Source organism: Zingiber officinale, chromosome 4A (assembly GCF_018446385.1).
Source record: "Zingiber officinale cultivar Zhangliang chromosome 4A, Zo_v1.1, whole genome shotgun sequence".
Classification (NCBI taxonomy): domain Eukaryota; kingdom Viridiplantae; phylum Streptophyta; class Magnoliopsida; order Zingiberales; family Zingiberaceae; genus Zingiber; species Zingiber officinale.
In genome coordinates, this window is record NC_055992.1 from 4312628 (window position 1) to 4327910 (window position 15283).

Below are 15283 nucleotides of genomic sequence, written 5' to 3' on the forward strand. Positions count from 1 at the left end.
ATTATCCAGAAGATACCCCGAGCAGAGAACCAGGCGGCAGATGAGCAGAGAACCAGGCGGCAGATGAGTTAGCCAAGCTCGCAAGTTCAATATCACCGGTCGTCATCTAGCAGCCAATTGAGCAAGTATCCTTGGTGGCGCACATCGACCGGATGGAGGGTCTCTCATTCCCGAGCGATTGGAGGACAACCATCATAGAGTTTCAGCGCTCCGGTGCGACACCGTCCGATTGGGAGGAAGCCTGGCTATTGAGGAGGAGAGCCGGTCGGTTCACACTCGTTGGAAACCAACTCTACAAGAAGGCTTTCTCCCGCCCACTTTTGAAGTGTGTGAGCTCGGAGGACGCGGAGTACATCCTCCAAGAAGTGCACCAAGGATCGTGCGGAGGACATCCGGGCGGATGATCGCTGGCTAGGAAGATCCTGCTGGCCGGATACTTCTGGCCCACCCTGCAAGCAGACGCCGCTCGGACCGTCGCGACGTGCTTCTCCTGCCAGAAGTACCACAACGTCTCCCACCGACCGGCGGAGGAGATGAAAGCATCTACAGTGTCCGTTCCATTCGATCAATGGGGAATGGATATTGTAGGTCCGTTCCCTATGGCGATCGGTCAGCGAAAGTTTCTACTAGTGGCGGTCGACTACTTCTCCAAATGGGTGGAGGTCGAGCCACTGGCCAAGATCACCGAGCAGATGGTCGAAAGATTTATCTGGCAGCATATAATTTTTCAGTTCGGCATTCCTCGCCGGCTCGTATCTGATAACGGGCGACAGTTCGTCGGGAAGCGACTCGAAGAATGGTGCAAAAGTTATGACATTGAACAACACTTTACTTCCGTGGCGTATCCCTAGAGCAACGGCCAAGCGGAAGTAACCAACAGAGAAATCTTCAGAATTCTTTGGGCTCGACTTGACCACATAGGAGGAAGTTGGGTGGACGAGCTGTCGGGCGTCCTATGGGCTATCCGCACGACCCCAAAGGAGGGAACGGGTGTCACGCCATTCCATTTAGTGTATGGCGGCGAAGCAGTTATCCCAGTTGAAGTCGGCGTAGAGTCTGTCCGAATCCAGAACTATGATGATGACAATGCCGAGCGGAGGTACATGGAATTGGACTTAATTGATGAAGAGCGAGCCAAGGCGTCCGTCCGGCTGATGGCGTACCGGTAGAGGATGAAGCAGAATTACAACCGGCACGTGATCCCTAGAGCATTCCAGGTCGGCGACCTAGTGTGGAAGAAAGTAAAGTCGGTCGGGGACGTTGGCAAGCTGGAAGCTCCTTGGGCGGGCCCCTTCAAAGTCATCGAAAAGCTCCACTCGGGGGCCTATTATCTAGAGGATGAAGACGGACGACAACTGGATCGACCATGGAGCGCGAACCACCTCCAGCCTTACCGGGCGGGGTGAAAGGTGCGCCAATGTAATGCATGTTGTATATTTTTCCGTTTGGCTGTATATTTGAAATGCAAGAGTAAAAAATCGGAAAATTAGCACAAGTATAGGGCATCGTCAGCCGAAGTGGAAGACCGTCGAGCTCCAACGTTAAAAATCGAGAGTCGCGCCGGCGACTATAAACCCTCCGGCCGGAAGACCGTCGAGCTCCGACGTTAAAAATCGAGAGTCGTGCCGGCGACTATAAACCCTCCGGCCGGAAGACCGTCGAGCTCCGACGTTAAAAATCGAGAGTCACGTCGGCGACTATAAACCCTCCGGCCGGAAGACCGTCAAGCTCCGACGTTAAAAATCGAGAGTCGTACCGGCGACTATAAACCCTCTGGTCGGAAGAACCGTCGAGCTCCGACGTTAAAAATCGAGAGTCGCACCGGCGACTATAAACCCTCCGGCCAGAAGACCGTCGAGCTTCGACGTTAAAAATTGAGTCGCACCGGCGACTATAAACCCTCCGGTCAGAAGAACCGTCGAGCTCCGACGTTAAAAATAGAGAGTCACGCTGGCGATTATAAACCCTCCGGCCGGAAGACTGTCGAGCTCCGACGTTAAAAATCGAGTCGCACCGGCGACTATAAACCCTCCGGTCGGAAGAACCGTCGAGCTCCGACGTTGAAAATCGAGTCGCGCCGGCGACTATAAACCCTCCGGTCGGAACGAAAGACGTTTGAAGATAAGCGGCAAGGGAAAGTAGTGACAAGTCAAATGTCACCTACGCTCGCTCGGGAGGCCTAGTTGGCCAAGTGGTGTGTTATAGGCTACAACCAATCACCCACAGGCATGCAAAGTAAAAATGAAGTTGCACAACGAAGATAAATTTTTCATTAAAAGCAGAGGAATTAAGGCCGAGCGGCCGAATTACAAAAAAGAATAGTCTTTGGCCGAGCGGCAGAATTACATAAAAACTTCTACTCAAGGAAATCATAAATGTCCTTTGGGATGGTGCCGAGGAGCATCGCTTGGTCTTGGGTCGGGATGAGGACGGAGTCGGGAAGATGACTCTTGAACTTCAAATAGGTTGTGGTGGCATTCATAGCAAGCTCGAAGGCAGTGTACATCCGTTCGCAGACTTTTTCGGAGAATTCTACCGAACGGATGTAATATTGCCTCAAGGCGGCGACCCGGCCTGGCTCAGCCTCTTGGTATTCTTTGAGGGCCACTCGGGAGGCGTCACGGCGGCCTGGTGTTCTTGTAGGGCAGCCTCAAGTTTCGTCACCACGTCCGATCAGGCCGCCTTGTCGTCGGCCAGTTGGTCTATCAGCTCCTTAACTCTTTGCTCCAGGCCCCGAGCCTCGACATTCTTCTTCTCCAGGTCGGCAATGGCCGTCTTCTTCCGCTCGGTCGCCAGGCTTATTTTCCGATCAAGTGATTTGACCTGTCGATCGAGCTCGAATAAAGTATGCGCCTGGTCGGCCGTTTTCTTTTGCTCCGCCGCCAACAAAGCTTGGGTCTTCTTGAGCTCTTTCTGCAGCTCGGCGTAAGAAGGACCCTGAGAAGGCGCGCCGCCCGAACTCCTTAATCTTTTTAGCTCCTCGTCCACCATGGCGAGACGATTGGAGACAGTGATCTCCTCCACCCATCTTTGACATAAGCAAGATTGTTAATAGCTGATCGGAAAGAATGCAAAAAGGACTTGAGAAAACACGCTTACCCTAGTGGCCTGCTGCATGTGGCTGTTGGCCAGATTGCTGAGCGGAATCATCGCGACGCGCGCTCGAGCGTCGGCCCACATCTCGGCTAAGGGCCCCTTCATGGTGATCATGTGCTCGGGCGCGGTGGGTCGATCGGATTCGGGCATCAGCTCTTCGGTGGGGAGATGCAGGGAGACCCTGATGGTGCGGTGCCGACCGGGAGTCGTTTGGGCGGAGGCTGGGGAAGGATCGGAGGCCAGTGCAGACATCTGGGACAAAATGGTGGAGCGTTGGACTCGGCGGGGAGAAGGCGGAAGGGTGCTGACAGGCACAGCCTCGAGGGGGTCCGCGGGCGCGTCCAGATGGGACAGAGTCTGATCGGACGAAATCGCCTCCACTGCTGGGGCTTTGCCGCGAGAATCTGCGGTGGTCCGCTCGGACGGTTGGACCGCGGAAGTGGCCGATCGAAGGGGTGTCTCCGCTCGGCTCCTCTTTTGTCGAAGAGGGCGCTCCTCCTCCTGAGCGGAGCCTTCCTCCCGAGCGGAAGGCCCTTGGCTGGAAGTTATGCCAACCGCCGGCTCCGGGATAGAAGCCTGAGCGGCCGCCTCCCCCGCATTCGTGTCGCTCTCTTCTTCGTGTGAGCCGACCGGCTCAATGCCAAGCGCCTCCATCTCCTTGACAGCTGCGGCCTCGAGCACCGCCGCTTTCCTCTTCAAAATGCCGGCCATCACGGACTCCATGACGATGTTCGCTGCAAAGGAAAAAGGAGAAAATCAGTTAGCAATCAAAGCGAATGCACAAGTAAAATTCTTACCGAAGCCGCTCGGAAGGGCGATCCTGATCGGACTCAGGCCAAATATGTACATCACCCCTTCAGGCAGGAATTTATTGATGTCAAACTTCAGACCGGCTAACATGTTGGTAGCGTGCAGATAGTCCGGTCGGGTCTTGAACCTCTTCAACTCAGGGGAGATTGGCGATCCGACCTGCCACTGGGTTCGGAAAGCAGCCCGCTCGGGGAGACGAAGATAGAAGTAGAACTCTTTCCAATGTTTATTGGAAGAGGGCAGTTTATTGAAGAAAACTAAACCAGGCCGAGCCTGGAACATGTATATGTCCAGCTCGGACTGTTTAGGGTAATAAAAATAACAGAAAACCTCCGGTCGGAGGGGGATGTTGTGGATTTTGAATAAGACGACGCCGCCGCATAGAAGGCGGAAAGTATTAGGGACTAGGCTTCCGAGCGGAATGGCAAAAAAGTTACAAACTTCTACGATGAAGGGATGGATTGGAAAGCGCAGACCGACTATGAACTGGTCGCGGAAAACACAGAAAGCTCCGCGCGGCAGTTTGTGTGGCCGAGCGGAGGGGGAGGGTAAGATAATTTCAAAATCAGAGGGGATGTCAAAATTGTTCATCAGAATATCGGTGTCATGCCGATCGAAGCGCGACTCCATGGTAGTATACCATGGGCCGAGGGCTTGGTCCTGAGGCTGAGAGGAACTAGTCATTGCCTGAACGGACGAAATCACAAAAGGCGAGAAGAAATGCAGAGGATGGAAGGAAGAGGATGACAAACGAAGCAGTGCCCAGAGGACCAAAACTCGGGAAAGAAACGCAAAGAGAACACAAGAATCAAAGATAGAAAAGAAGAAGAACCTTACAGAGAAGAATGAAGATCGACGAGGAATACGGAATCGCCGGAAAGAGGGGAACCGAAGCCGCCGGAGCACTGAAGCGCCAAAGGAAGCTTCTGGGCACACGAGAGCAGAAATGCGGTGAAAGAAGAAGGCGAAGGCTTTATAGGGTTGAGCCCGAGCGGCCTCCAACGTCAGATGCAGGTCACGGGGACCGAAGCACGCATCGAGCCGTTCATTTTAAATCGACGATGTCTCGTCGGACACCACGCCGCCGTCGTACGATGACGGCAGCAGCAGCGCCATGTGGCATTCGGCCACTGGAGTGCATTTAATGAGCACGTGCTCGGCCTTAATGACAGAGATTGGCACAAATTCCGAGGAGATACAAGGGAGGGTGGCGTTGACTGAGGCTGTAGCTACCCTCACACGAGCCGATCGGAGGATGGTTTCTTAAATGAGCCGCTCGGCACTACAAGCGTCCAGTCAGTCGGACTAATCGCCTCCTTCGACTAGACTTGAAGGGGAGGCAAGTGATCCGGCAGTAAGGTCGGGGGACCCCCTCTGGAGGGGAGTCAACGCCACGTGGAAGTCAAAAGTCAAAAGGACCAGCATGAGGTTCGGCCGATCGGAGAAGGGGTGATTCGACCGGCCGAAAGGGTCCAAGCATAATCAAAGATAACCCGACGGAGAGTAGGGTTTCCGATGCTCAGGGTGAATAGGGTCGCCGGGCCGAGCGGCCAGCCCGCTCGGCCGAGGCGTAAAGCAGCAATGTTGTGAAGGAACAGTCTCAGCCGAGCACCCGGTCGCACCGATACCTACGTCCGGTCGGGTCAATGCTTGCGAGCGGAGGGACGCTCGGCTCGGGGAAAAAAGGAGACAAGGACAAGGGGACATTGGGGAACATCTTCTGACAACATGCATGTTCGACGACCAAGCCATACATAGAAGCCCATGACGGAAGGTTCTGTTGTCCCATCAAAGATATGCTCGGATTGTAGCAGTATGGTGTCAGTCATGCTCCTCTAGCAAGCCCATATTACGGTATGACAAAGGACACGTGTACACCTCGATAGGTGTGCATAAGCCTCCTCATAGCTCTATATAAGAGCCCCCAGACTTCGCGAAAGGTACGCAATCACGCGATCTCACATCTTCGAAGCCACTATCATTTTCCTCTTGCCTGACTTGAGCGTCGGAGGGTCGTCGCTAGGAACCCCTTCCCGGCCCGACTTCTTTGCAGGTTCGCCGGAGATCCGTACAGCCGGTCAGAGATCCACGTCATCGGTTCGGAGAGCACCACGTGCCCAGCGTCCATTGATTCAGCGTTCGGACAGGATCACTATACTTCACTGTAATTTTGTTGATGGTTATGCTATCGACACACATACACGACGAGCCATCCTTCTTCCGTACTAGAAGGGCATGAATTGCATGGGAGCTCATGCTCTCTTGGATGTGTCCCTTTTCCAACAACTCCGCTACTTGATCTTGCAATTCTTCTGCTTCTTTAGGACTAAGGTGATAAGCTGTCCGATTAGGCAAACTCGAACCCGGAAGAAGGTTAATCTGATGTTGGATATCGCGCATCAGTGGTGGCCTAGAAGGAACATCATCCGACATCAACTCATTAAAATCCGCTAGCCTGTACTTCGACTAGTAACTCTGCATCCATGGTTGAAGCAATGCTTTGGTATGGTGCAAAGCATATACAACTCCATGCTTTAGTTCATCTAAAAACCTGGATATAGAAAGCAGATTAATATTTTTAGCTATCAAAATTGAAGTAGTTCCTTCCCGCCACGATGCAACACAATTTTTTTTTTCCCTTTGACGTTAAGGGTATAGGTATTCTTCCGCCCATCATAAACAACACTGCAATCATATTGCCAAGGTCACCCCAACAATACATGACATGCATCCATGACCACCATATCACAACAAACACTATCAAAATATTTGTCAATTGAAAAGGAAACGAGGTATCGCCGGTCTACTGTTACCTCACTTTCTTTATTCAGCCAAGATAACTTGTAGGGTTTAGGATGACAATCCGTCTTCAGTTGTAATTTATGGACAATCTCTATTGATATTACATTCTCACAGCTACCACTATCAATAATCATCTTGCAGACTTTATCTGTAATGGTGCAGGTAGTATGAAAAATATTGGTTCTCAACCAATTGTCTCATGAATCGCCCTTGGGAGTCAGCAGACTCTTACGAACGACCAAAGTCTTATGACCATCGTCATAAATCATTTCGTTAGATGCTTTATACATCGGATCGTTAATTGTTGTTGCATTTTCTATCACCTTTTCCTTGATCAATAAGTTTTTGCTCTTCGAATCAGTAGAAGAGGGCTTCCTGCACTGGTGCGTCATATGTCCTTGTTCACCATATTGATAACATCTGACAGGAGCTTTAGAGTAAACCTGTGGTGACCACTACGGTGGTCGTTGCAATGGTTGCTGCGGTGACTATTGCTGTGAAGGACGAAAATTTTGAGGACAAGTTGACTAATTGTTTTGATCGCCTCTTCTTGTTGGTTTCCTACTTTATTGTTTTTCAACCACTAATATATGTTAAAAAGGCCTCTGACATTGTTGAAGGTGAATGAAGACTCAAATCATCTTGTAAGTCTAAGAACAATTCCCCTAAATAATGTGCCATCTGCTATTCCTCCGTATCTCCGTATCAGATAGATCAATTCAGACAACTAGTTGAAAAAACTATTTTGTATTAATTAATTGTTTCAATCGATCTATCAAGTATCTTCTTCACGAAATACGGCCCACCTTTTCTCTAGAATAAGTACAACGTCGAAATCATGATTTAGAAATTAAACTAACCCAACTAAAAATCCTATTTTTTAATTTATTTTATTTAGAATATGTGAAGAATCTGTTCCATTAACGTCCACTCAAAATTCAATTAGTCAACATTTGCATTAATAGATGAATTAATGCTTTTTAAATTATATTTTTGGCCGTCTAATTTATGTGGCTTTAGACCACCTTTCGCTCTCGAATAAGCTCGATGACGAAATCATGATCTAGAAATTAAACTAACCCAAATCAAAATCCCAATTTTTATTTATTTTATTTTATTTAGAATATTTGAAGTATCTGTTCCAATAACCTTCGCTCAAAATTCAATTAGTCAACATCTGCATTAATAGATGAATTATTTTTTTTAAAATTATCTTTTTGGGCGTCTAATTTATATATCTGACTTGAGCTGATGCCTTCACAAATCACAACGGCAACAATTGAAGCAATGGCTACCGCCAGCATCGACTCCTACCTTTTGGGCGGCGCCGCCCTCTTGCTCGCCCTCCACCTCCTCCTCCGCCGGTGGATCCTCCGCAAGCCCCAGTCACGCCTTCCGATGCCGCCGGGGCCTCGCGGCGTTCCCGTGCTCGGCGCCCTCCACCTCGTCGGCGCAAGCGCGCACTCAAACCTCGCCCGGCTCGCCGCCCGGTACGGCCCCATCATGTCGCTCCGCCTCGGCTCCCACCTCTGCGTCGTCGCCTCCGACGCCTCCTCCGCCCGCGCCTTCCTCAAGACCGCCGACGCGCAGTTCGCCCACCGCCCCGACACCATCAGCGCCCGCGACGTCAGCTACCAGCGCCAGAACCTGGTCATGTCCGACGCCACCCCGACGTGGAAGCACATGCGCAAGCTGTGCAGCCTCCACCTGCTCGGAGGCAAGGCCCTCGCCGACTGGGCCCCCACGCGCCGCGCCGAGTTCCGCCGCCTCGTCGACGCCCTCCGCCGCCTCCACGACGCCGGCCAGCCGGTCCCCATCCTCGACCTGCTCATCTGCACCCTCTCCAACGTGGTGGGGACCATCGCCGTCAGCGGAAGGGTCTTCGACGACCACGGCGACGAGTCCAACAAGTTCAAGGACGTGCTCTCCGACATGCTCACCGGCGGGGCGCAGTTTAACGTCGGCGACTTTTTCCCCTCCATTGCGTGGATGGACCTTCAGGTACGGGTACCGATCGATAACAATCCGTGGGATCGCACTAAATAGCATTGAAATTGTATTCCCAATCAAAAATCCACTCCACGATCATCCGTAGGGTATTCAAGCGAAGATGCTCAGCGTGCACAAGAGATTTGACGCCATGGTGTCGAGGTTGTTCGAGGAGCACCAAAGAACAAGGGAGAGTCGCCGTGGCGCCCCGGACTTCATCGACAAAGTGATGGCTAACAGGGTGTCGGAGGACGGCGCCACCATCTCCGACGTCAACGTCAGAGCCCTCATTTTCGTAAGTCTTCTTCGTACGAAGAGAAGAGACTAACTGACTTCTTTTTTTTTTTTGGCTCAGCACAAAAAATTTGTTAAAGATTAAAAAAATAGACAGCAATGCAAAAGAAATAATAATCTTGGATCTTGCAGGACTTGTTGACAGCTGGCACTGACACGTCATCGACCATAGTGGAATGGACCCTCGCAGAGATGCTGACGAACCCGGCGATCCTCCGCCGCCTGCAGGCCGAGACGGAGGGGGTGGTGGGGCGCGACCGCCTGCTCGAGGAGTCCGACATCCCCAATCTGCCTTACCTGCAGGCGGTGTGCAAGGAGGCGCTGCGTCTGCACCCGTCGACGCCGCTGATGCTGCCCCACTTCAGCCACGAGGACTGCGAGGTGGGCGGGTTCTTCATCCCCAAGCACACGCGGCTTCTGGTCAACGTGTGGGCCATCGGCCGCGACCCCGCCGTGTGGGAGAACCCGCTGACCTTCGACCCCGACCGGTTCCTCCCCGGCGGGAAAGGCGCGCGGTACGACCCTATGTGCAACGACGGCAACTTCGGGTTCATCCCCTTCGGGGCGGGACGGCGGTCGTGCGCCGCCAAGCTGCTGGGGATGCTGTTCGTGCAGTACCTGGTGGGCACGCTGGCCCACGCCTTCGACTGGGAGCTGCCGGAGGGGGAGGAGGAGATCGACATGGAGGCAAAGCCGGGCCTGGTGCTCCCTAAGGCCGTGCCCCTCAAGGCCTTCGCCCGCCCGCGCTTGTCTCCAGCGGCGTATGTTTGAACACGGGGAGTAGAATTTCACCGTTAATAATAATAATAATAATAATAATCTTATTATTTTATTAAAAATCTTTCCATTTTATTAATTAATTTTGATGAAACCTAAAATACATTTACATCTTTTTTTTCTATTTATACTAAAAATAATTCCAAGGTTAATTCCACAAGCGAAATAATCAGTGATCTAAAGTTCGAGACTTAACTACAACGTATTATTATGAATTTTTCTCATTATTAATTTTCTCTAGTTATTTTATATAAAACAATATAGTTCTCTTTAGTCCCATATCTTAAAATTGACAACACTATGATCAAATAAACTTCTATAAATATTTTAGGCCGACGATATTAAAAAATATACTTTTCTTAGTTTTTTTTACTAAGACAAGTATAATATTAAATTAAAATAACTTTTTGCATAAGGAAGCCTGTTACAGTAGTTTGTTGTTCGGATATTCGGATTCTTTATCGTCACTACTAGTGTCACTATTGCATGGGTCTGATGAATTTTAACCAAATAATTAATTCTTGATTTATAAGGATGATACTAGAAAATCTAAATAATTCAGATTTTTTAAAATTTAAATAATTTATATATTATTATATTAAAGGACGATATTAGAAAATTCAAATGGTAAGCTATTATTAAAGTTAGCGGAATGTCCGTTCACCTTATTTCTTTTTCTTTGTCGGCCCATTTCTCGTCGGATAGAAAATGAAAGGAGGCGTCTATACTATTGATTTTTAGCCATATATTAATTATTTGATTAATGAAGAGATTATTCCATTATGTGGCTGTAATATTAATTAATCAAATTAAATGTCCGTGCAGCCAATTTGATTAGTGACAGCACTTCATACATTATTATTAGACCATCCTGAAAAAATTAATTAATTAAAATTTGATTAGTGACAACACTTCACTTGCTAGTCATTAGATCATTATGAAGACATTAATTAATTAAAAGACATACCCCTTAAAAGTGGTGCTTGGAAATTAGATTGTTTTTTTTTTCTCAACTCATTCAATACTCAATTTAATCGTAAATTGAGTTTAAAGGCTTTGAAAGCTTGTACCGCAGGGTTAATTTGATTCTGTCTATACAGACAATGTCCTAACCTCTCATATTGGGATGATGAAACTCACACTTAAGTAGTGGGTCCCATCCTCTCATTGTGAGAGGTTGGGGCACTGCCTGTACAGGCAGGGTGAAATTTATCGTACCACATGGCGTAGTTGAGTTGATACTTAATGCAAGATGATTCATTTTTTTTATTATTATTTTAGCATTTAAGGTATTTTTGTGTTTTAAATATTTTTGATAATTAATTTTTTTTAGATTTGAGTACGTTTAAAAATTTTAGAATTGAGAGTGATATATATATATATAATTTTATTTTAAGTCTATATATTAAGATTTATTTCTTTTAAGTTGGATATGAAATCTATATAAATGTATATTTAACTGTTTGAAAAAATATCCTAGATTATTAAATAATATTTTTTATTTTTTTTTAGAAAATTTAAGGACAATAGTTATTCTTCTTATCTTCTCTCCTCAAATACACCCTTTCCTTCTCTTCAGCGTACAAGTTAATCACTATCTTATCTTTTGTTAGCTGATATCACAGCTAATAAGTTTTGATTGAGAAAGTCGAGCATGTGACAAAAGGTGATTCGCTCATCCACAGCACTCTTGTCAATCCGTCCCTAGGCCAACATGGAGGAGGTAAATCACGGATGACTACTAGCCATTAATGCAAATGGCCAAGACAAGGGAAGGTTATGCTCGTTCACGCCGAGTTTCGACTCCAAGACCTCATGTGACAACACACCATGTCTTAACCATCGCACGTCGTAGTCATGATTGTAGTTGTGACAAATAGCATTCGGTTGAGGAAGTCTCGTATCGTGATTATATCGCACAAAACGAGATTAATGATTTACAAAAGCCAGTCATAGATTTAGCCTACGTGTAGCAGGGACAATACAAAATCTTAAAAATTGTGAGATCTCAGATCATGGATCTGAGTCTATAGTCGAGAACCCTTATCACCAACGGGTTACATACCAAGAACGTCATGGTAGGAAGGAGCATTATGGAGGCCTGAGTTTTCGAAATAATCTGCCCATATTTTCTAATACGTTATCAATAGAGAGTTTTGTTGATTGGATCAACGAAGTGGAGAAGATTTTCTATTATGAAGAAGTTCTTAATCAAATGAAAGTAAAATTGGTTGTCTTCAAATTTATAAGTCTAGCATCGGCATAGTGGAAGCACTTGTGACGATTACGAGACCGATAAGGCAAGGTCAAGATTAAGGATTGGGAGAAAATGAAAGGTCACTTCTTTCTTGGGGTTATACTTAAATTTTGTTATAGGGATGATTAAGTTTTGCCACGAAGGATGATAGTTTCGACGCTCGAGATGAATTGGATGGATTCGAAGATGATTTTGAAGAAGAATTTAACCCAAAAGAAGTTGATGAACCTAACACGCTATAAGTTGTAGAAGATGTTATAATTGAAGATGAATCATGATCTCAAATTGAAGATGAGATTGAGACGATTAATGACCTAGTTTAGAAGATGATAAGTATATGAAGTAATAGAAATAACTCATTATTTTTTTGGTGCCATCGCCCTCAGCGCCCCCACCAATCCGTCCCAAGGCCAACACGGAGGAGGTAAATATGGCTGCAAACGAGTCAAGCCGCTCGTGAGCCGCTCAGTCAAAGCTTGGCTTGAGCTTGATTTTGACCGAGCTCGAGCCGACTCGTTTAGTATTCGAGCCGAGTTCGAGCTGCTATAATACTGGCTTGATGGCTTATCGAGCTTTTTCGAGCCAAGCTATATGTATAATATATGATTTTTATTTATTCATGTAAATATTAATAAGTTTGGTGTCAATGTGTCATTACCTAATTAATGGTAAATACTGGGTAAAACTATATTATGCTTTCTTGGATTAAATGGAAGTATGTGAATAAAGAGGGTGAATCGGTTTTGGTTTGTTGATAGTTGATACATTGATTATAGATCCTTAGTTTTGTCTCGCATCCTGTATTTGTAGGATCCGAGTTGGATGTGATCTTCTGGAGTTGTTGAAGACGGTTGACACGCACTACGTATAAAGGCGGGTACTTCTTGCTTTATCTCTATAGCACATTGATCTTAGTGCATGAGCTATATGATTAGATGGCTACTATGTTTATCTTGACTCTACTCTTATTTTTCCTGCGGTTGATACTTCCACTCAATCTTTGAGTTACTCATGTCTGTTTCTATACAGTCTCTTGTTGCTATCGATGATATTTAGCAGATACTATAGTACTAGGTATTGGATACCAGATACCAGACATTAGATAGTAGGTATTGGATATATGGACACCTGATACCATGTTTACCTGCTTTGATTGCTGTTTATTTACACACTATTTCTGTTTATATATATATGATGATTGTTGCATTGTTCGCATCATGTCATTGCATGCATTGCCGACGATCCTGTCTCCCTTGTGGTTGAGGTGGTCGTTGGCCTGGGCCGCACGCTCGGCCACTCATGGGTAGTGGTAGCTGGAGCGTGCCGCTTGTCCTGTCGTGCCACACTCGGTCACTCATGGGTAGTGGCGGCTGGAGTTGCGGCAGCAGGGACCCCCGTCGCAGACGTAGCTATTCAGCTACTATGCACATGTCCATCCGGTCACTCGAGAGTAGTGGCGGCCTTTGGGTGGTACAGTTTGTCATCGATCCGGCCTCTCGACCATACAGGGGTCGTGGTGCAGAGAGGTGGGCAGGGTGACCATCCGTACTTACGCTGTTGTTTATATCTGCTGGTTGTTTACTTATGCTGTTGTTGCTTATCTATGCTGCTGTTGCTAGATTATGTTGCTGTTGTTTATTTATGCTGTTATGCTTACATAGGTTGAGATTTATACCTGTGATATGTGTTTAGACACTAGCTTACTTACTGTTGACATGTATATACCTCACATGATACCATGTAGTTATGAGCAGTACTGTAGCAGGACTTTGCTACACTTTACCTTCTACCACTAGCCTAGGATATGGTTTCAGGTATGGACACTTATGATGATATCACTGTAGTATCTGCTATTTCCATACGAGACTGTATACCTTTGTATCTCTAGTTCTTTACCATACTCATGCACTATCTGTCTATTACCCGCTGAGTTTTTATACTCACCACCCCGCATATTGGTAATTTCACCAGGTAACAGGTAAAGGAGTTATGGAGTCGCCTGGAGATCTTGTCCGCCAGTTCCACGTCACATTCGAGGACGACCTTACGATTTCGGTATTTCTTACGTTATTTGTATTTTGGATTTTGTACTTGTTTATGTATTTGTATTCTCTTGTATTTGGTTTGATATTATTGTGTCAAGCCGAGCCGGCTCGCAGTTAATGGATTTGTGTTTTGTGATCGTTGTTTGTGATTTCTGCTGCGTTGATTTTAGTTCAGCCGTGTGGGCTGATTAATATATATTATATAACTGCGTGGTTGTGTTTATTTCTGTTCCAGCCGAGTGGGCTGATTATATAACTGCGTGGTTGTGTGTATATATTCCAGCCGTATGTGGTTGATGTATTTTGTATGTATTTATGTTTCAGATTGTCACCCATATAGGGGAGATTCTGCCAAAATTTTTCGGTAAGGACTCCTCTGGGGGCGTGACAATTTATTGGTATCAGAGCCAAGGTTTATGAGGCCTATTTTCGTTTGGTTTTTGTTTTTGTTTTCGTGATTTGGTTTCTCGATGTGACTTTTCGGGTTTTGGGACCAGGCAGCGACAGGATTCTCCAAGCTATAGGAGGTATGTTAGCATATTGTTATCTTACATTTCTGTTAGTGCATGCCTAGTTGTTATGTTAGTTATGTTATGTATTAGTATGCTTTTGTTAGTACCTGTCCAGTTGTTTGTAGCATACATCAAATGTGTTGGGTTAATCACTGATCACGGTTGACCCTACTAGAGATCAAGAAATACAGTCTCATAGGACTTCTTTTACCATACTACTAGTGTTAGTAATTTCTGTTATCACTAATTTAGTAGTGGTTAGTATCTGCTAAATATCATATTGCTTCGGTTCGTGAAGAACCAATTTACTCGTATTGCCTTGGTTCGTAGAGAACCGATTTACTCTTATCGACTTGGGTAGTAGAGGATTGATTTATCCTAGTTGGTTTGGTTTGTAGAGGACCAGTTTACTCTTGTTGCTTCGGTTAGTAGAGGACCGATGTACCCTTGTTGACTTGCTTAGTAGGGTTGATTTACTCTGTTGGTTTGGTTATTAGAGGATCAACTTATCCTAGTTGTTTTAGCCTATAGAGGTTTGATTTACCATTGTTGACTTGGTCAGTAGAGGACTGATCCATTCTTATGTTCTTAGTTCGATCAGTAGTTCAATCAGTTGGAGACCGACTCACTCTATTTTATAGAGATTCTGATCTTCGGGTTATGTGTGTTGGTTAGATAACCACAAAAAAAAAAAAAGTTAC

General features: G+C 46.5%; 1 protein-coding gene across 1 annotated transcript; it reads left to right on the forward strand.

Moving 5' to 3' along the window:
- Positions 1-7948: 7948 nt before the first annotated feature.
- On the forward strand, positions 7949-9830 carry LOC121969330 (flavonoid 3',5'-hydroxylase 1-like). The gene is made up of 3 exons (XM_042519365.1): positions 7949-8709; positions 8804-8992; positions 9124-9830. Exons 1-3 carry the CDS (start codon positions 7960-7962, stop codon positions 9760-9762), a joined length of 1578 nt encoding a protein of 525 aa, XP_042375299.1. The 5' UTR covers positions 7949-7959; the 3' UTR covers positions 9763-9830.
- Positions 9831-15283: the final 5453 nt, after the last annotated feature.